The following is a 22,454-nucleotide window of genomic DNA, read 5'->3' on the forward strand; positions in this document are numbered from 1 at the left end:
ATCTTCTGCTATTGGTAAATATACCCAGTGAGTTGACCTAGTATTTGAAACCATTCAACTACACAATTTGTGCATAGTGTTACGATCACGTAACTGTGGTCATGTGTTTACTGTATGCATACACCAAATGATACCACATTACAGGCTGGCATAGTTTATGTAAAATCACATTAAATTGTATTGAATGGTCATGAAGTAGGAGGGCTGAGTTTAAAACCACAGTGGATGACAGTTGATGGCATTTTGAGTATAAAGTAGATGCTAACTCAAAATGTTTGTTTTTAAAATATAAAAATAAAAATGACAATAAACCATGTTAGTAAATAACTGTCAATTAGAGGTCGGTTACTTAATCAATAACCCATGAAAATCAAGTAAGCTCATTTACCTTTGTGTTAAAGGAACATTACAGAATTGGTAAGAAACCAAAATCGTGAAGATCACAGATTTACATAAACTTTACACGGTCTAATGATGATGATAGTAGAAAACATCCCTTGAAATATTTCTGTCTGAAATTTCATATTATTTTTATGAGAAATAAACAATCTAACTTCGCGTTTGGATTTTATCGCTCAGTGAGCGTTTTATTCATTTTTATTTTGGCATCAAGTTGTAATCGGGTTTTCACTATTTTTTCTTGTGACCCAAATGGCCGATCGATCTCAAACTTCTACAGGTTTGTCAGTTTATGTATAAGGTGGATTACATAAAGTGCTTACACTGCCAGCAACTGTTTTGTTAGCAAAAACAATTTTTGTAATGTTCCTTTAAGCGTTTCATTCCAACAATTCCCTGCTCTGACCATCTGGGTCCTACTTCATACAGCTGCTTGAGCACAAAACAAATTCAATTAAACAGAGTTGTCTAACCAGTCAAATGATAACACAAGTGCCATCTGTGACTGGTGTCCTGCTTATTTTTGCTTAGTAGAAAACTGTAAAAGCAGTACTGTTTGCTTAAGCAGCTCTATGAAATAGGGAACAAGTAAAATGAAAATGTTCACAGTGTAGCATGTTAGAAGTTTTAAAAATAGCAGTCATGCAACTACAGGGGATCAACAAAGAGGGAAATGCCAGGCGCTTAGAACTGTTTCACAATTTTGGCACAGCTTAGAAACCAGAAAGGGAAGAAATCTTCTTGTATACTGCCATTACTAGTGATATGTGAGAGGATAAATAGCAAAATACAGATTACATTCAGGAGATAACAGTTAAAGAGAATTATGTATTCTTTCAAACATTATACAGTTATACTCGGAAAAGTACTGAGTAATACAGAGCTAACTGTAATAAAGTAAACTACTTCAGTTTTTTATTTCAGTGCAGCTCTTTCACTGGTCGGTCCGTTATATCCCCAAGGAAGAGGGTACTAAAGATGTCGTCAAAGAATTCTTTCCGATGCCAGCAAGCTCTCTCACAGTCTGGGAAGAAATTACACTCAAGTAGAACAGGCTGCATGACTTTCTCTCCTGAATAAAAACAATCAAATTGAGAATTCAGTAATTTAATGTTACCCTTGGAAGTTTAAAGCGTTCTCTCCTGAATAAAAACAATCAAATTGAGAATTCAGTAATTTAATGTTTCCCTTGGAAAATTAAAGCGTTCTCTCCTGAATAAAAACAATCAAATTGAGAGTTGAGCAATTTATTGTTTCCCTTAGAAGTTAAAGGAAAACGTTGCCTTGGATCGGTCGAGTTGCTCTTTGAAAAGCGTTTGTAACCGTTTGTTATAAAATGCATATGATTAGAAAGACGTTTTAAAAGTAGAATACAATGATCCACACAAATTTGCCTCGAGTGGTTTTCCTTTTACTTTGCTAACTAACACGAGCGGCCATTTATGGGAATCAAAAATTTGACACTCACAATAGTTTTTTATCACTTCCGGGGTATACGTGATTCCTCCCGCACAGCTTAATCGCCTTTCTGTCACTTTTGTTGCCCTGTAGTTTTAATTTGCCTTAGAGGCGTGTTATAACGGCTCCTTTAGAGGTCTTATTGTCTGTGATGGATGTGATGTCTGTGTTGGTATTGTGTTACAGTCTTTAATAACTTTTTTTTTTTGTATGAATGAATATACCCCTGGAAGTGATAAAAACATGTTTTAGAGCGCCCTCCCGCTGTCAAAATTACGGCGCATTGGGCATCTACAATGTAAAAGCAGTTTACCAGCATGATTGGTGTCCCATTTCAGCATGACGTCCAATCCATACATAGCTCTTGACCATGGGCAGTGGGCAATACCCTTAGGCGGAGGCTCCAATATTGCCGCCTGGAAGAACTCCAGAATCATCTGATGAATATTGGACTCTGTATCCTCCCAGTTGTAACTAGGAAACTGCTGGTTGAAATTGGTGGCAAACTCATGCCAAAGCACCTAATGGAAAAACATCAAACTCAATTTAAAGTAATTTAATGTATCCGAATACGCAAAGCGTCATATAATTAGTGAACAATTTATGTAATCACATTTGAGGCACATTTTGGTAGAACTGGGAACAGTGAACAATAACTTTGACCTTTGGTTTTCCACAACTTAGTCTCAAATTTATAGTAACAATAATTGATACAGAACATTTATATAGCACTTGATGAAGAATAATTGAGACACATAATTGAACATGAGGTCGGCATCACACGAGATTTCTAGTTAATATTAATAAATAATTTACATACAAGGTCAAAGGTCATACACTTATCGGTGTACAATCACTGTGAATACATTTTTGAATCATTTATCTGCATGTTTAAACAACAACATTTTTATTAAAGAAAACATTTGTAGACAAAAAAATCTTATAAAGGGTAGGTAACAGTACTGATAAGTTGATATTCTGATACTACAATTCAAGACACACAAGCATCACATGGAAGATACAAAGAATAGAAAGCAACATAGTAGACAATGACACTAATTTGTAAAGCACAAAAACATAACATCATTAATAATGATAATTTTATTTTACATTTCAGCCCGAATTCCCCATCTCCAGCTTTCTATAATCTTCGGTCTATAAGTGTCAAATATTGGAAAATTTTCTAGGCCAGGGAATAATTACCCATTTAGAAAATTTACGTGGGAACCTAACGTTCCAACAAATACTTGCAAGACTTGTCTGGTCCTTTCCAACATTCATTTCCAAAAGCTTGTATAAAGCTCCAGGCATGCAATTAACTATGGTTCCAGCTTGCTCGTGGTCTTTGTCTCCAATATCATGGTATGCCAAACTGTCATGGACACGCGGTCTTGTGCGCTGGACTCAAGATCTGGTGTTCTGTGTTCGTGGGTATTCGAGTCCCAATCGTGGCACTTGTGTCTCCAAGCAATACACCAAATCCTATTGCTTCATCCTTTCAATGTCACTTGAATGCAGAGGTTCCGTTTATTAAATATTTATCATTCTAAAGGAAAAGAGGCTTGCTTTGTGCATATTACGCGCATCACCGTGTAATCCCTTAAACTGTTATTATTATTATTACATGGATAACAAAATGGATCTAAAATTACCTGAAAGAAATTATCTCCAACTTCACCTCCTGTGACGTAGTTCATGACAGTGAAGTGTTTGTTGTAATCATCAAGATGATCCAATGAGAATGGCCTGTAAGTAATCAACAAAACACACATTGACTCTAATGAGATACACATCGGATTGTCCTTGGCAGGGTTTGCTTTTTAAAATATACAACGAGACAAATGGAACTTAAAGGTAGTGGACACTATTGGTAATTACTCAAAAATAATGATTAACATAAAACCTTACTTGGTAACGAGTAATGGGGAGAGGTTGATAGTATACAAATATTGAGTGACTCAGAGTGGAATGGGAGGAATATTATCGCAAGGTAAAATTTGGACTGTTCCATTTCACGAGGCGAATTTAATAGCAATCGGATCACAACCTTTTGCACAGGTGCTCCTTTGTTTTAGCAGCGGCGCGGCGGCGCTGTACTGCTCAAAAACATTGGGAACGAGGATGATCCTAACTGTTGAATGGGAAATGCTATTCCCCATGGGCGAATAGGTCTTTTTGATCGCCGGTGCGGATGGGAGCAATAGTGAATGTCACGTGAAGTGAGTTCCACCAATCAATTGACAAGGATCTGTATGTCAATTATATAATATAAAACATTGTGAGAAGCGGCTCCGTGGTACCATGACTTACTTGTTAGCAAATCGAGTCCAGAAGATCTTGTAGACATAAAGTTTTAACGGCTTCACCGATGACAACATAACGATAAAACGAAGATCAAATTTGACTGGTCCGATCCCATCCCGGAGATACAGGACTGGGTCTGTCAAATACTCACAGGCAACCTGTATAAAGAAAGTTAACATTGACCGCTATTTGTATCCTATCAAGTCATAAGCCACAACGGAAACTGACCAGGTAAATCTGAAATAATTTGGGGTTGAACACAGATAAAAATAACTAGAGCAGAATTTGAGCCAATGCCCCCCGGTTTAAGGTGCCGAGACTCTTCCAATTGAGCCATCTTGTCATATGTTGGTGGTTTCCCTGTTTTGTCAATATCTTTGTTTGGTCGGGGAGGGGTAGAGGCAACCAGAAGCCATACACCCATTAAATGCCGTGTAGCCAATGATCACACCCAAGTTTACGACACAACTTGGGAAGTGGCAGCCAGAGGATCACCTTAAAGGAGTTGTGACCTTTTTATTTCAGATAATCCTTCTTAAGTCACATATTTCCATGACCCTTTTTGAAACCACGGCTTCGGCTTTGGATGCGTGCGGCTTGAGGCTCTGTTCTCTCATCTGAAGCCCCGACCGCGTATCTGCAAAGCACGCGCAAATTGTCAAAACAACCGACGGAGCCAAGCTAGCCTGAGCCAAATCCGAAGCAGAAGCCATGGTTTCGAAAAGAGCCCTTACCTTTGGAATATCTGTTTCTGTCTGTCTGATGATATGATTCAGATCATTGGTTACCACGGTGTCCAGACTACGGGCTAGATTAACCGGCTTACAAATCCAGATATTTTGTGCTCCCCTGGGAAGAAAAAAACACAACAAAGAGATTATTAAGAACTCAATGTTGAATCAGCCACTTTCGCTGTTGGATTATTTTAACAGGTGAGGTTTTTTTGTCTGAATCTACAGTGGCACATTAGATATTTTCATTTAGGGACATGTTGCCTTGGATCGTGCGAGTTGTTCCATGAAAAGCAATTGAAACAGTTTTTTTTTAATATGAAATCGATATGGTTAGGAAGATTTTTTAAAAGTAGACTATAATAATCCACACAAACATGCCTCGAAAGTGCGCGGTTTTCCTCATACTTTGTGAACTATATTTGTGTGGATCATTATATGCTACGTTTAAAACATCTTTCTAACCATATACATTTTATAACAAATGGTTTCAAACACTTTCCATGCACCAACTTGACTGATCCAAGGCAACATGTCCCTTTAAGGATGGGCCAAGGGACGTGCAGTAGACTTGTCCCTTTCCCTATGCCCAAGGATATAAAGACAGACACCTGTTTTACAGACCCAATGATTTAATTGGATAAAATAGTTGATCATTGGATAAAGTGCAGCGTAAGCTTTCCATATCTCTGTTTTTATTTTCCATATCTGTGTTTTGCACTTTGTAGACCAAGGGTTAAGACAGAGACTCAATTGAAAACTCACTTTTGTTTTTGTTGTTGAAAGTATGATACAAACTGAGGCAATGCCAGCAGCAGGTCAAAGGTCACTGGGAGCCATTTTGGGCCAATGCTTCTCCCTGATTGGTCCTTTGTTCCTGCTCGTCTAGAAACAAAGGCAAGAAGATCTTTGGTTGTGATAAGTTTCTCTCCAGGAAACTGGCTGATGAATTGGTGGGTCTCGGTGGAAATTTTCCTGACGGTAATGAAAATGAAATCTCAAATTATGTACTGCAATGATTCTTACAACTCAAAAAGTTACATGAATAATAGTTGTATAGACATTTATTCCAATATTGGCAACAACAAAAAATGTATCAAATAAAGTTTAAGCATTCCATAAAGACTACGAAACCGCGATTGAAATTTCATTGTTTTTAAAAGATACTGTTAACAGTGACACCAATATATGCAGGGGAAAATTTGATACGCAATAATAACACTCGAGGTGCTTAAAGGGAAGGTATACATTCGGTAATCACTATTAAAATTAATTGTTATACACATTTTTGATTAGTTGCCTACAGCAGCCTTTGATACTATAAAGCTTTTTGAAAAATATTTCACTTTTGAAGTAATGCGTAAAATACATTTTTGTCTCCAACCAAATGTCAAGGAAAATCAAAATAAACCAAATTTAGGAACGTTGTAATCTTTATTTTTCGACACAAAGAGAACATCTGCCTCTTCCTTTTTCTCAACAAACACAAACTTGCCGGGGTAGATCAGTGTGAAAGGACCCACTACTATGTCCTGAGGTCCCCAGGGGTACAGAGTAGTGTGAAAAGGTCTTAAGCAAGACCAAAATAAAATTTACAATAATTTTGGAATTTTGAATACGACACAATTGACCAACCTGTAATCTCTATTTTTTGAAACGTAGAGAATATCCGCCTCTTCCTCTTTCTCAACAATCACAAACTTTGGATGTTTAAGATTGTTTGAAGCCTGAGAGTTATTACTAAAGACCTTCAGCTGCTTAGAGGTGTCCGGTAAGATGATTTCATCACCTACTACAGGAGCTTTGTAGTTACAGCATCGGGAGAGATAAGCGTCGTCTGGTTCAGGGTGCTCTGTGCTGACGTGGGTTAGGTCACTGTGTTGCCATGGTAACAGGTGAATCTGGCGCATCAGTGGGTCGGGATGATTGAAGGCAAAGTCCACCGTTACGTCCTCTAAAAATGGACAATTACAGGGAGCGAGCTAGAAATTAGTGTTATCACCACTTCAACAATGTCTGTCGAGTCACAGGTTTCAATCTGCGTTAAAGGGTCACGGTCTGTAAACGTTTGGTAATCACTGAAAATTAATGGCAACTATACAAACTTTGAGAAACACTAAAGTTTGTAAAAAGATATCATTTTTCATCAGATTGGTTATTCCTATAATGCCTACCTTCCTGATGGACATTATTTGCTTCGGGAAGTTTCAAAGATATATAAAAAACGCAACCTCCTTTTGAAATAAAATGTTCACAGGTTAGTTTTGTTGTATACATGTACATCTACATTTATTTGGTGAATAAAACAAACAAACAAACAAACAAACAAACAAACAAATAAACAAACAAACGGTTCCAAAAGCCGAAGGTACTTGTTGCCTTTAAACTGGCCATTTATGACCTCTTGGGGCAAGTAAACTGCCAATTCATGCCTATTTAACAAATTGTGCTTAGCGTTGTCTGTGTTCTATATCTGTGGATAATGTAGACAGTTCCCTACCTCCATACTCCAGGTGCCTTAAGGGAAACAGCAGGTCATATGCAATGTTCTGTGATGCGTAGAGGAGTGGTACCAGACGACAGTTTGGAGTATCCGAATGGTGAATACGTGACCCAAATTCATCCAGAATGTACCACACTGGCTGCTTGTCCTCAGTACTCAGTCCCTTCAATGGAAAACAAAATAAATTATGCTAAGACATGTCAGATTGATCTTGAGCATCTTGAGGGTATGAGATACATCAAGCACACAATGATTAAATAATAAGCAGCAAATTAATGGCAACATTTAGGGTATAAAGGTTGAGCGAGATGCTTTTGTTCCCTAACCTATGGACAAACATATTTGTACAATCATCAAATCTCATTGATCTGCATTAAAAACACTCAACGACACTGACAGCACTGTCTATACCTTTCAAATCATTACCTACATCTATCCGGCTACTTGTCAAAGCCTATTCAGCATCCAGACAAGGGTGCGGCTGCTAACAGTGGACGGTTTGTGTGCTCAGTTAAAGTACTTGACCCTATAGATTGCTTGAATAGTGCGCCCAATACCCATGCTGTTGATTCGCAATCCTGATTAATTTAACCCATGACCTTTAACTTTACCTGTATGTTTAAGCTGTATGTACGGTTGTACTTCCATGATTCTTCCAGCACTCTATCAATGCATGCATCGTCGTTGTCTTCAGCCGTTCTATTGAGTTCCATGAGACTCATCAGTCTAGCCAGCAACCCTGGGACTTCATGGAGCTGATGTCTTGCATCGATCAAACGATATGTCCAAGCATGGTCAATCAGAAAGATGCTGTAAACAAGAATGGAATAGTCCGATCAGTAAGGTCTGGTTCATCTGGTCAGGTCATGATGTCTGGTCATGTTGGTCAGGTCAGGTCAAATCAGGTCAGGTCATGCACACTGGTCAGGTTAGATCAAGTCAAGTCAGGCCAGGTCAGGTCAGGTCAGTCCGGTCAGGTCAGTCAGGTCAGTCCGATCCGGTCAGTCCGATCAGGTCAGTCCGATCAGGTCAGTCCGGTCAGGTCAGTCCGGTCAGGTCAGACCGGTCAGGTCAGTATGGTCAGATCCTGCAGTCCGTTCAGGCTAGTCCAGTCAGGCCTGTCTGGTCATGTCAGGGTCTGGTCAGGTCAGTCAGGTCAGATCGTTCAAGTCAGGTGACAGGTTGGTAAGGTTAGGCTCCTCTGGTCAGGCATCCCCAAAATGAGGGAGATAACCCATGCAATCAGGTAGGGACTGAAAACCTGATCAAGGCTCCAGTCTGGAATTCAAACCAGGGTCACTGAAGTGGAAGGCAGGGAATGAAACCACTGAGCAAACCTGATTGGCCAAATCATTTTGATCATCACAACTACTGTACACTGCGAGCTGTATAGTAGACTTGTGGACTAGTCGTTAAATGTATGTCACAGTGACAGGGTTCCTATTCTCGCGAGACTGCTGCCCTCCCAGGACTACTGCTCTCACAACTACGGTCCCATTTAACAGCGGAGAACTGAAGTCAGCAGCCAGCAGCTTCCCACACCAGTCATCTCATGAGAGCAGTATTTACCACCACGATGACTCTACTATCTCACAATGACAGACCATTAACATCTTGTCCACAAGTCTAGCTGTATAGCTAGCAACACAACTACAAGTTCAAGAAACAAATATTTTCATCTTGACACACACCTGTCTTCATGAGAAGAAGACAACCCATCTTCGTGACTCACAACAACTTTCAGCTTTGGTGGTTTGTCTTCTCCAGTATTCTCCTCATTTATTTTATTTCTAGTTTGTTCCTCATCGTTGTCTTCTTCACATTCTTCCACAACGTCATCATTCATGTACGTCAGCATAAACTTTTCACCGGCATCGTAAACCTGCATTGGTTGGGGAAAATAAATAAAATCTTCAGGTTTTAATGATGGAGGCTATATATAACTATAGTATAAGCCGTTTTAAAATATGGGTAGTGGATGTAAATCAACGACTGTTTAAAATGCATCAGGGGCAAATCTGTCACTTGACATTATGAATGATGTTGAGGAAGGACAATCGTCTATATAACACTACACTTACAGAGAATCCTTCGATAGTCATGAGCGATTTCTCCATTCAGTCAGGGGCCTAAAATCATTACTAAAATCAATTCAGAGCACAAAAAATGATCGCAAGTTCAATTAAATGGGGTCATTAACTGCCTGAATTTTGGCATTTACATCCTGACTGAAGGACTATGCCAAATACCGATGAAGTAGGAAAAGCCAGCAGTAAGGCGGTTTACTAAGCTATCTATTTTGTTGGACAACTTTCCGTATGGCGCCACCACTTTTTCACTCATTTTTACAAAAAGGGATATATTAATCAGGTAAATTAGATACTATATAGTATATTATTTTATTTCGAATGAAAAAGTGGTGGCGCCATACAGAAACTTTTCCATTTTGTTTGTGGGTCTTTTGGTTATTTTGGGACATTTTTTGTGACTGGCTTGTGATTTTGACATGTTTACTGACTATTATTACTGTTAAGTTATTGTTATACTTATCTTCTGTTTGTCCCTGTGATTTGTGACCCCCCTCCCCCCACAGCCCCGCCCGCCTCACTGACTGCTGGACCCTCGATGTGTTGCCTACAGTCATGACACAGGCTACACTGAGATATACGTCGGTTCGTATATCCCTCCTACACACTCACTAATCGGTACAATTAATCTATACCGTACGCCATACTGCACTAATATGTACAGTAAACACACACGCACGCAGGTAACGTAACTAACACTGACCACTGTCTGACCATTGTAATTGTATGATTGTCATCTAGTAATCTACCTCCCAATCCCATGTACAGACAAACATTGCTTCAATTTTTGTTTGCTTATCGATACCTGATTACTTAGTTTGAGATACAAACTATGCCAGAAATGTTGTGGAACTCCTGATTTTTCTAGTTGAGGTTTATGGACGAGTACAAAATCGTTGTACTCGTTGTTTTCCAGTCCGTTTTCCATGCCTCTTTCGATATTAATACAACAACTTTTGATGCAAAAAATAATCACAAACACACGTGCGCATGGTACCTAGTGTTCTCTGTACAATCATAAGCTTTGCATACGACGCCCATTCGGAACCCGTCTAGCATAACATTTGGGCTCGACACTTGAGGGCGCCATTCAAAGTTAATGGTGAGATCGTCGTGCAAATAGTTATCCTCCCAAAATTGTCTGTGTTTTTCGGTGGAAAATGGCACAGAGCCCTGTCCATGCCAATACTAATCATGATGAAGACCAAGATGTTCTGATTGGAGAGGAACCAGGAGCAAGGTATGTCCCATTTTATTTGTTTTAGAAATTCGATTTTGTCTAAGAACTAATTTGTTTAATTTTTAGCCAGACCGTTGTAATTGTGTGTCTGGCTGCTGAGATTGTTGTCTGATTGTCTGTGTCACTCTCATCTGTGTCATCATCGACATTAGCTTGTCAACTGCAGATAACAAATAGGAATGAGTTTTGTTGTGTTTGTTTTCTGTTTGTAACTTGATAAAGTTACATTTTTTTTAGAGAGCTCATTCATTCATGCCAGGTAAAGCTAGGACTAGGCAGAAGGTCTCCTCACCACATCACGCACACACGTTCATGACAGAAGTGATCATTAAAAAAACCTTTATTTTTAATTAAATTAAACTTAAATTTTGAAAATTTTGCTAATCACGCCACCACTTTTTCATTCGTTATTAAAACAATATGGTATCTCATTTATGATTTACCTCAAATGAGATATCCCTAAAAAAGGGGTGTCACTATTTACCGGAAAACACCAGAAAATACCGGAAAATACCGGAAAACTACCGGAAAACACCGGAAAACACCGGAAAACTACCGGAAAACTACCGGAAAACTACCGGAAAACACCAGAAAATACCGGAAAACACCGGAAAACTACCGGGAAACACCGGAAAACACCAGAAATTACCGGAAAATATCGGAAAACTACCGGGAAATACCGGAAAATACCTGAATAACAGCGCCAAAACACGACACAGGAATACGTATATGAAGAACTGAGGAATAATTAAACTTATCACAGTCCTTCCTTTATCTGTCTCTATTTTCAGTGGAGTTTATAAAAAAAACGTACAACTCTAATGTAAGAAGTTGCGTCGGCATTACTTTTTGTGTATAGAGAACGCTGGCTGCTCTGTCGTGTTTCGGCGCTGTTATTCAGGTATTTTCTGGGTATTTTCCGGTAATTTCTGGTGTTTTCCGGTAGTTTTCTGGTGTTTTCCTTTATTTCCGAGAATTTCTGGTGTTTTCCGGTAGTTTTCTGGTGTTTTCCGGTATTTTCCGGTAGTTTTCCGGTAGTTTTCCGGTGTTTTCCGGTGTTTTCCGGTATTTTCTGGTGTTTTCCGGTAAATAGTGACACCGCTAAAAAAGAGTGAAAAAGTGGTAGCAGGATACGTAAAGTAATATTATCCTTAAATTTTATAAACTTAAGGTTCTGGTAATCTGGATAATTTAACATGGTAAAATCATGGAGGAAGAAAATGATGCATTACGCAATCATTCACCGGCGCTGTATATTTATAAATAAATTGTAAAGGGCCGGCCCGCGTATAAAACATTAGCGAAAATTATGAAATTGTAAAGGCTCGGCTGGGTAACGTGTGATGTGTCTTTAGATATTTTTGTTGACGGCTCAATAATGCAGATAAAGTGTACAGTAACATATACAGAAGGGGGCGTGTTAAAAACCCAAATTTCCAACGCGTCTTTGTAGATGTGTCGCGGTCGAGACGTCTGGCGCACCGAATTCTCTTGTTGTGGCGGCTGATTCATCATAATGTTGGTTTAAATCTTTGTCCCTTCCATTGTGTCCGACGTCCTTGAGCAAGAAAACACAAAACAATAGTTCTTCCTTCCTGCTTGGCATTTATATTCTGACTTATTATGGGTCCTGCCGATTTGGCCCTAAATGATGAAGTGAAGGCACTGCCCTTCAGTGTTCACATGCAACAGTGCACAATCAACTCATCTCAGGTCATGATGGTTTTGCACTATTTTTTATCTCATCCCCAAAATAGGAATCTTCATCTTTATTTGACTCTTTTTTTAATGGAGAGTCTTGCCTTTTCTTGATTAACTTTGTGGCTCACTGACTTTTTCAGGGTAAATATTTCAATGAAATTGTGTTTTGGAATATTTAATTTGCAGTGATCATCCCATGTTAGCAACAGAAGATTCCTATGAGGAGCTTGACTATGATCTGAACGTCGACGCCCCAGTTCAACAGACAAGAAGAGAACGTCTCGCTAGTGGGACTATTGCAAGTATTGTAGAGGAACACATTGGGTCTGTGGAGGAGCTAGCTACAGAGGCAACAGAATTAGAGGTATTTACAAAAATATTTAACCTTGTACAACCCTGGGGCTTGAAATGAACACTTGACCAAAGACCTGAGGCCAGTGATTTGAGCTTCAGACCAGCAAACTTTAACCCCAGCGCTTTGCATCCTCTGGTTAAAGCCATTATAAACTTTCGGAACAGAAAAAAAATAAAAGTTCACAGATTTACAAATAACTTACAGGGTTTACAGAAGGTAATGGTGAAAGACTTCTCTTGAAATATTATTCCATGAAATGCTTTACTTTTCGAGAAAACATTAAAACAATATCAATTCTCGATATCGAGAATTACGGATTTATTTTAAACACATGTCATGACACGGCGAAACATGCGGAAACAAGGGTGGGTTTTCCCCGTTACTTTCTCCTGACTCTGATGACCGATTGAGCCTAAATTTTCACACGTTTGTTATTTTTTATATATGTTTGTGATACAAGTGTGGGACTTTGGACAATACTGTTTACTGAAAGTGTCCAATGGCTTTAAAGGGGCTCTATAAATGACCAGCAGTCTTGTGTTTTTTACTATGACACCTCACTACATTTTACATTTAAACTCATACAAATTGATTTCAATTCCATTGAGTAAGCTAGTGAAATATTTAAAAAATTTAACAGTTAGATTAATCTTAGTACGTATTAAAGACATTGGACACTATTGGTAATTGTCAAAGACCAGTCTTCTCACTCGGTGTATCTCAAAATATGCATAAAATAACAAACCTGTGAAAATTTGAGCTCAATTGGTTGTCAAAGTTGCGAGATAATAATGAAAGAAATAACACCCTTGTCACACGAAGGTGTGCTTTCAGATGCTTGATTTCAGGACCTCAAAATCTAATTCTGAGGTCGAAATCAAATTCGTGGAAAATTACTTCTTTCTCGAAAACTACGTCACTTCAGAGGGAGCCGTTTCTCACAAAGTTTTATACTATCAACCTCTCCACATACTTGTACCAATCAAGGTTTTATTCTAATAATTATTTTGAGTAATTACCAACAGTGTCCACTGCCTTTAAAAAGAAAATTCAAATGTGAAACAGTGTAGATTTGTTCATTTTTGGTCTTGAGCCATGCTCCCTACAAAATAGAGAGAAACACTGATAGAAAATGAATGTGCTCTCTCTTGCTCATTTTATTTAACTTCCTGTCTTATGCAACAAACTTGGACTTATTCACAGTAAGTTCTCTTGTGCTTTAACAGAATAATGTAGAAGACCTTGAGGAAGATCTTGAGGAGGAAGTAGAAGCTTTACATATAACCGACGATACAACGCAACATGGTAGAGAAGATGGGGCATCAAACAGGGATGAGACACCAACAAATAGCACAGAAGAAGATGCAAGACGAAGAGAAGCAATACTTAGAGATACAACAGAAGAAGGTACTTTATAAGGTGGCCATATTGGTCTCGGTTCCTATACTCAACAACTGTAATAAATACTGAATACAGCAAACTTGTCCCCAGAGGTGTACGATCTCGCCAAGCCACTTATTTCCCTTTGACTGATTTACTCTACGTGCACTCATTCATGGTAGCCTGCAAATAAGGCATCAAATCATAGACTTTAAGATTTTCAAATGGAAGTACATTTGCAAAATGAAAATGGCCTGAGATGAAAATTCAAGGCCGAGGTAGGAAGTGTGTGCCTCCCCACGGAGCTTCACAAACAGTTGACAGGAAGTTATCAAAGTTATTACGAAGAAAAGTATAATGTTTGTTCTGTCCACAGATATTCACAGCAGTACCTGGCGTGATCATAAGAAACATGTGTTTATCCTCAGTGAAGCAGGGAAACCTATATACTCAAGGTAAGAAGCCCTTAAAGGCATTTGACACTCTCAAAATCATTGTTAGCATAAAAACTTACCCGATTTATCCCACCCGAGTAATATGCCTATGATATTTTTTTCACAGGACTCGGGGGAAAGTACTGAAAAAACAGTGCTAATACACATCGGTGTATGGGTAAAAACCAAAATTAATATTCTATATCCCTGATGCAAATTTAACATCAATTATGTAAGTAGGATTTGAAACTTTGCATGGTGGAAATACGACATGGAAAGGTTTGCGGTAACACCATGTAATGACTATCTCTAATGAGTTGGGGTGGTTCTGAAAAGAATCGTTGGTTTCAACTCGACGTTTCGATCAGTCTGCTCTGATCGTCTTCTGGAGAAAGCTGGAGGAAGCACCAGAACCACCCCAACTCATTAGAGATGGTCATTACATGGTGTTACCGCAAACCGTTCCATATCTGTTATATACATAAAAGCTTACTTGGTAGCAAGCAATAGAGAGCTGTTGGTATTGTAAAACATTGTGAGAAACGGCTCCCTATGAAGTAATTAATTTTTATGAGAAAGAAGTAATTTTTTACTCAATCATTTGACTCTAGTAAAAACCTTTCATGAGGCATTTGAAAGCACACGAATTTGTGCAAAGGGTGTTTTCTCTCTCATTATTCTTTTGAAATTTCAATGACCAATTGTGTAAACCTTTTTCTCTTTGTAGATATGGAAATGAAGACAAGTTGGTGTCGTTAATGGGTGTTATGTCGGCATTAATATCATTTGTACAAGATGGAAAAAATAGTCTCAGGTGAGAGAAATACTTTTTTTATTTTAATGAAACCCTCGTACTTTTAGAACCATTAACCAACCAGTTAACATAATAGTGCAGGCTGGCATAGTTTATCTACAAGTCCTAAATACCTCAGCCGTGTACAAAACAGCACGATGTTCCCTCATTTTGCCAACCAAAATGTACAATTAACATTATTCATGGGCAGGGTCTATTCTCCTGAATTGGTGTCCAGTTGTTGAGATCAAATTGTTTGAGTTTTCCATCCACCAGTGTTCTGTTTTAATTTATTTTTCAGGTCCATTGTATCCGCTGATCGTACCTTTGTTTTCCTGGTCCGTCAGCCGCTCATACTAGTTGCTGTATCCAGAACTCACGAGTCACAACAGCAACTTTTGATGCAACTCACTTATGTCTACAATCAGGTCCTTAGTGTACTCACATTCTCACAGCTAAGTCGAGTCTTAGAAACGAGGAAGAATTATGATCTACGAAGATTGCTCTCAGGTAGGTTGGGTATACTAATAATTTATTATAATAAAAAGGTTTTATATAGTGCCCTGGACACCGATTGTTTTGAAAGAACTGGTAATGAGTAATAAAGAATCCCACCCGAGTAATATGCCTGTGATTTTTTTTTATAGGAATGGGTAAAAACAAAAATTGATATATATTTTTCCTGATGTAAATTTAACATCTTTTATGTTATTAATGTTCATGAACCTTACAGTCTCAGTGCCTACCATTGCCCAAAAGCTCACATCTAACAACACCACAATTAACGAGACTAAAGAGTAAAATCATCTCTACAATTTTATTATATTTTAGGCACAGAGAAGTTTTTAGATAATCTACTCAACTTGATCGATCAAGACCCAAGTTTCTTACTAACAGCTGTCCGATGTTTACCACTGGACAACACAATCAGAGATATCATCGGCCACAGTATGCAGAGTGCCAAAATCAAGGTAAGGTCTTAGGTAACATGCCTGTGATATTTTTTCACTGGACTTGGGAAAGTACTGAGTATACAGTGCTAACACGCATCGGTGTATGGGTAAAACCCCCCCCCAAAAAAAAAAAATAAAAAATTAATATTCTGAGGGCCTTGTCACACGAGGCAAAGGTTACATGCAACTTGGAGGCAACCAACTGCAGTGCATGCTACAGGACCACTTGGGTAGCACATGATTATTTTGTCAAACAATGTTTTACAATCCCCAAGAATAATATCGGAACTTTCAAATGTGAATGAATCCTCTTCTTGGAAATTGTTTGGAACTGGTTGCCTGTAAATTGCCTTGTGTGACGTGACCCTAAGATGACTAAAAAAATAGTTTTGGGTTGAATGAAGACAAATTGACTGGAGCTGGAATTGAACCTGCGACCCCTAGATTTACGTGCCGGAGATTCTGTTCCCCTCAGATTTAGTCTCTTGTTCTGCAAACTGTGTACAAACTCTTTCTGATAGCGCCCTCTTTGAATCATCCTCTTTCAGCCCATGTTAATTTCCCATATGGGGAACTGAATGTCATGGGGTGAGGTTTTCCGATGACATCGGCATTCCACCATCTTAGCTGTCGCGCCCTTATGTTGGCTGTTTTCCTATTTTGTGAATGGCTTGGTTCGGGGATGCCAGTCAAATTTACAATAAGCAACTTATTGTTTTCTAAAAATTTGTTGATTTGGTTGTTTTACCGTCAGGATCTTGTGTTTGCCATTTTGATTGCCGACAATCAGTTAGTCACACTTTGCAGAATGAAGAAGTATGTCCTACATCCTGCCGGTGAGTATTTGTTGGTCTGTTCAAAAACATTCTGCAGACAATATACAGACTGAAAACATTCTGCAGACAACATACTCACACAAAAACATACAAACACACCAAACATCCTATTCAGATATCATGAAGACAAATACACTTTTATTAATCCTGGTCAGCTTGAACTGGGTTGTCTTTGTTACGTATTCCCTGCTGTTCTCTCTCCCACCCCATTTCTTGTCTTCAATCTTTATTCATAAATACCTCAGACAGTTTCGCTTTTCGTATTGGTGGAGAGCGCGCCACGTGGGTGTATATTAACCTTTGTTTATGACCAGTAAAAAGTGTTGAAACAAGAGCGTGACACGCGAGCTAGCACCTGTGCTTCTTCAAGAGAAGACAGTTTCTTCATTCCTATTGCAATAGGAATGAATATATTGGTCGAGAGCAACTGCCAGGACAGTTGTGCCACATCATGCGATATGCGCGACGCACACAGCATTCCCTTATAAGGAGTTGTTTACCCGAGGGCGGCGGAGGGCCTTACCATTTCATAGCTGGAGGGGTGTTGTGTTGAAATAAATCATTGAACAATTATAATTTTTGCATTTATTTTACTGTTTGATTAAAAAGGGTTGATGTTTTTTGACCGAAAAGGTATTTATGAATTTACCAACTTTTGTTGGTAAATTCAATAAACTATTTTCATTGGTCTCTAAAACCTCCCATTGTGAAGCTTAGTCTAAAACAAACCAACAGTCCTTGGTTATGGTTCAGTCTGGTTGGCTCAGTGGTTTCTGTCCCTGCCTTTCACCTCTGAGAACCCTGGTTCGATACACCGACCGGAGCCTTGCATGTGGATTTGGTTTTCCCAAAAGGGGTTTTCCTCCCATGTCTTAAACTCAAATTTCTTAATTGTCTTCTCAACAAAAAAATTGGTTTGATGTTTTTTTTTATTAGAACGCTTTTCCGATTATACATGTATAGTTCAGATTCAGATGGTTTGGTTGTAGGGCACTGCTCCATAACTACACAGCTGAAAATGACTGAACCTCAAAACATTTTCTAGTTGGGTCGCCAAAACGCTTAAATTTATTTCCTTTCTTTTATCAGATCTTCATTTAGTGTTTAATCTCCTGAATGCCTCGACGTCCTTCCAGACCGCTGATTCCTGGATACCAATCTGCTTACCAAAGTTTGACAGTACAGGGTTCCTACACGCCCACATCTCATACCTTGATAACAGCAAGGCGTGTCTACTCCTACTCACTGTGGATAAAATGATGTTCTTTGAATTGGCCCAATGCAAAGAGAAGATTCTGGAGGTAAAGTAAGCCCTTACCACAATAGACCGATCCATTAGGCTCCGCCCACGACACACGTGTGAGCAATAACACGTGTGCCTCTCCATAGCTTTCTGCACAATCTGCCACGCGCGCTAAACATACGCGCACGCATGTCGGACCTTATTTGTTGACCTTAGTTGCGTTGTGATTGGTCTGGAGGTAAAGTAAGCCCTTACCACAATAGACCGATCCATTAGGCTCCGCCCACGACACACGTGTGAGCAAGAACACGTGAGCCTCTCCATAGCTTTCTGCACAATCTGCCATGCGCGCTAAACATACGCGCACGCATGTCGGCCCTTATTTGTTGACCTTAGTTGCGTTGTGATTGGTCAATATGCAATGGGGCGGAGCTTAATGGACCGGTCTATTGGTGGCTACAGCTACTGCTACGACTGTTGCAAAAGGTGTTATTATAGATGTCATGTACTTCAAGGCATGGTGGCGCGGAAATCTAGCAATTAATAGAAGACTAGGTATCATAATAATTTTATATATTGTATGATTATTACACAGAAATTAAAAAAGCATAATTGCTTGGAAGCGATTACAAAAGCAATAGCGGATGGTGGTTACCGGTGTCGAGAAGTTGGTATCAGTGATTTAAGACATTTCATTTACAAGTCCAAGAGTACTGCTCAGTTCACTGCGCCGGACCTAGAAGCTCCGTATAAAGACAGCGATGAAAGAGCAAGGTAATAATAGTATTGATAGACTTAGGCCAAATTAAAAAAAATGCCAGTTGATCGTTCGGATTTTTCCAAAACGAGGAGGATGCGAGCCTTTTTATGATTTATTTTCCCTAGATGGCTGCTAAGTATTTAAAATCAAACAGGCCACAGATTCTTCAGTTTGAACCCAAACAAAACAGCGGATAAAGGTGTTCGAGAGCATCACGTTAGATTGGGGGGAAAAGCTTTTTATTTTTATTTTTTATTTTTTTATAAATCAAAAATGAAAAATAGTAAAAAAAACCAGGATGCGGCTCCAAAAAAGTATGTGGGCAGGGACGATCAATTGGTAAAATATTGTTTGGGCCTTATATAGCGCACGTATCTACCAACTAGGTTCTCAAGGCGCTTACATGTAGTATTTACATTTTTTCAGAAAGATTGTTATTGAAATTATGAATTCTGCGACCCAATTATGTGGCACATGAATATCGTTTATGAAATGATCAGAAATGTTCAATAAACACGGATACTTATACAGTAAAGGACCTTGATCAAGCTAATAGTAATACAAGCTATATGAGAACCAAGTATTATTATAAAATGTTCACAGAATTTCATTTTATTTTGTTCAGGTTATTTAGCATGTATCAGTACGTTCATCAAAGAGTTCACAATGCAGCCAGACCACTCAAGATTATGTTTCATGTTGGATCGAGAGAAGCGTTGTTAGGCTGGGTAAGTCAATTAAAAATATTCATTACTCGATCAAATTGCGTATTGCGTAATTTTGAATTTGATCCCTTTCGAAGCTCTTGGCTTGTCTCCCTTCTATATCACTGATCTAAATAAAGTCTTAATCCATTTGACACTTTCGGTAAACTGTATTGTCCAAAGGCCCACACTTTGTGTATCACAACTTATATATAAATAACAAAATTTAGGCTCAATCGGTCATCAGATTCGAGAGAAAATAACAGGAAAACCCACCCTTGTTTCCGCACGTTTCGCCGTGTCATGACATGTGTTATAAATCAGTAACTCTCGATATCGAGAATTGATAATTGTTTTAATGTTTTCTCAAAAAGTAAAGCATTTCATGGAATACTATTTCAAGAGAAGTCTTTCACCATTACCTTCAGACACCCTGTAAGTTATTTGTAAATCTGCGAACTTTTATTTTTTGTCTGTTCCGAAAGTGTATAATGGCTTTAAGACTCATTTGTTTGAAATCTCATTTTTGTAACAAACTGCGTTATATGTCCCATCCATAGTCACTTGTTCTTGATCAAGGTTCTTTCTCAACAAGCACAATCCTGTTGACCTTAGACATTGAGTGCTCTGCTTCTGCTTTAAAGCAAACCAAGGTTGAAATTTACAATGTTCAGTTCAACTAGGTGTCATCGTTTAGTTATTTTCAAATGTGTTTAGCTAGATTTCATAGGCAAAAAAGTACCTAAGTAACAAAATTATGCTTACCAAGATAAGGCCACCAGCCAAAATATCATGTCACATGCACCCTTTTGTTTGCATCATGCACAGTTCTGCTTAGCACAGATTGTTCAAGCAAATTTCTTGCTTTAAGCAAGTCTATGAAATTTCCCCTGGTAGGTTACTGTTTTCAATGACCAAGGACTATGTTTCTCAAAATGTGTGTCTGTTTTTTTGTTTATGGCAGGTTACGACAGGTTTTGAACTTTATGCAGTCTTTGGTCCCTTAGCAACCAAACAAGTAGCCATCTTAGCCGTCAATAAATTACTTAAGTGGATCAAGGTAATTGCTATAGTTTTGTTATACTGACACGGCAACTGTCTGCCCATGTTTTTCCTTTTGGGATGTAAAGGAAACAGTGAGTGGTGCTCCACTGCACAGTACAGGGATGTGATTTCTTTGTTTTAACAAGAAATCTGTAGTGAAACCTTTGTACTCCATGTTAAAACTGATGTCACAGCTTCAGTTCACATATGTACATCAATTTATACCATCAGTGTGAGGACTTTCCTTCATCCTTTGTCCCTCTAACCTAATATTCTCAATAGTCTAAGTGCATGACAAACTATGAGGACACAAAAATACAAATTGCTTGCTATCATTATCTATGTGGGGTTTTCCTTTGTCCCTCCCTAACAACCTCCATAGACATTATAAGTGCATGTAAAAAAAAGGTGAGGACATAAAAATACAAAGGATACCATTGTGAGGTGAACCTTGTTCCTTTTGTGTTCCTTTTTCTACAGTCACTTGTCTTCTGATAACAACATGACATGTACATAGAGCAAACACGTACATGTACATATGGATAAACATGTACAATGTGTTCGCCAGTAAAATATAGCGCTTTGGTCCAGATCTATTTTCTTGCTTTGACGTCACAATATTCTAATATATGCAACTACAGACTCCATGGATGTGTTGCTTCTTCAAAAGCTTCACAAGCTGTTTTTAAATATTTACTCCCATAAACAAAACATTGAGACTGGTGGGTTTGAAAAACAGTGTTATTTAAGAAAACTTTTATCACTTTTTTTCATTACGGTTGAGACACTTTCGTATTTCTTTTGACAGAAAGAGGAAGATCGGTTGTTTATCCTCAACCCTCCAGAATATTAACGTTTAAGGTGATGCGTTCATCTGTAACTGGTACTCTACATGGATTGTGTGAATCAGTCATCAACAGCAACTTACGGAAACCAGTCAACTGCCCAGTGGAAATAAGAAAATGTCCAACATTGCACTTTGGAAAAGGCGTGAGAATTACATCAGATTTTATTCATCATCCAAAATGATATCATCGTTTAGATATTGATTTTAATTTTTGTATTTATTGGTTTTTATTTTATTTTTCGTTAGATTTGAATTTTTGCAAGGTTAATAATAATAGTAATAATCGGATTTTATATAGCGCTTTTCACACCCAAATGGCTTCTCAAAGCGCTCCAACTTATTACCTCTGTGGTCACTGGGCCCTAATTCATTCCTTAAACCATCTCAGTTCCATAGGGGTACAGCCTATGCAACAAATATACGCTACTACATGTACATGTACATGTACATGTACTTAGCTAAATCAATCACAACGAACCATTTGTTAAGGGAATAAAAGGGTAGTGACGAGTTCTTAAACGGCCGTTTAAAACCGGCAGGGTCGTGGCCGTGTGATAATTAAAGGCCCTCGGCTCGGGCCTTTATCGCATGGCCACAACCCTGCAAGTTTAAGAATGAGTCACCTCTTTTATTCCCATTCATAAATGCCTTTTTGTTTAAAAGGTGTTATAAAGTAAACACT

General features: G+C 38.5%; 2 protein-coding genes across 2 annotated transcripts; one reads left to right on the forward strand and one right to left on the reverse strand.

Moving 5' to 3' along the window:
- Nucleotides 1-702: 702 nt before the first annotated feature.
- LOC117292738 (tubulin--tyrosine ligase-like protein 12) lies at nucleotides 703-10,456 on the reverse strand. The gene is made up of 11 exons (XM_033774888.1): nucleotides 10,288-10,456; nucleotides 9,087-9,277; nucleotides 8,007-8,205; nucleotides 7,393-7,558; nucleotides 6,528-6,846; nucleotides 5,658-5,867; nucleotides 4,896-5,010; nucleotides 4,168-4,319; nucleotides 3,510-3,603; nucleotides 2,171-2,378; nucleotides 703-1,471 (listed from the first exon to the last, which is right to left on the reverse strand). The coding sequence occupies exons 1-11, from the start codon at nucleotides 10,408-10,410 to the stop codon at nucleotides 1,320-1,322; spliced, it is 1,929 nt and encodes a 642-aa protein (XP_033630779.1). The 5' UTR covers nucleotides 10,411-10,456; the 3' UTR covers nucleotides 703-1,319.
- A 134-nt stretch (nucleotides 10,457-10,590) lies between these two features.
- On the forward strand, nucleotides 10,591-22,267 carry LOC117293080 (protein SAND-like). Its single transcript, XM_033775295.1, has 13 exons — nucleotides 10,591-10,722; nucleotides 12,610-12,787; nucleotides 14,005-14,185; nucleotides 14,535-14,613; nucleotides 15,320-15,406; nucleotides 15,687-15,895; nucleotides 16,217-16,356; nucleotides 17,093-17,174; nucleotides 18,264-18,475; nucleotides 19,013-19,191; nucleotides 19,803-19,905; nucleotides 20,846-20,941; nucleotides 21,734-22,267. Exons 1-13 carry the CDS (start codon nucleotides 10,643-10,645, stop codon nucleotides 21,776-21,778), a joined length of 1,671 nt encoding a protein of 556 aa, XP_033631186.1. The 5' UTR covers nucleotides 10,591-10,642; the 3' UTR covers nucleotides 21,779-22,267.
- The last annotated feature ends 187 nt before the right edge of the window (nucleotides 22,268-22,454 follow it).

The sequence above is a fragment of the Asterias rubens genome, chromosome 7 (assembly GCF_902459465.1).
Source record: "Asterias rubens chromosome 7, eAstRub1.3, whole genome shotgun sequence".
NCBI lineage: Eukaryota > Metazoa > Echinodermata > Asteroidea > Forcipulatida > Asteriidae > Asterias > Asterias rubens.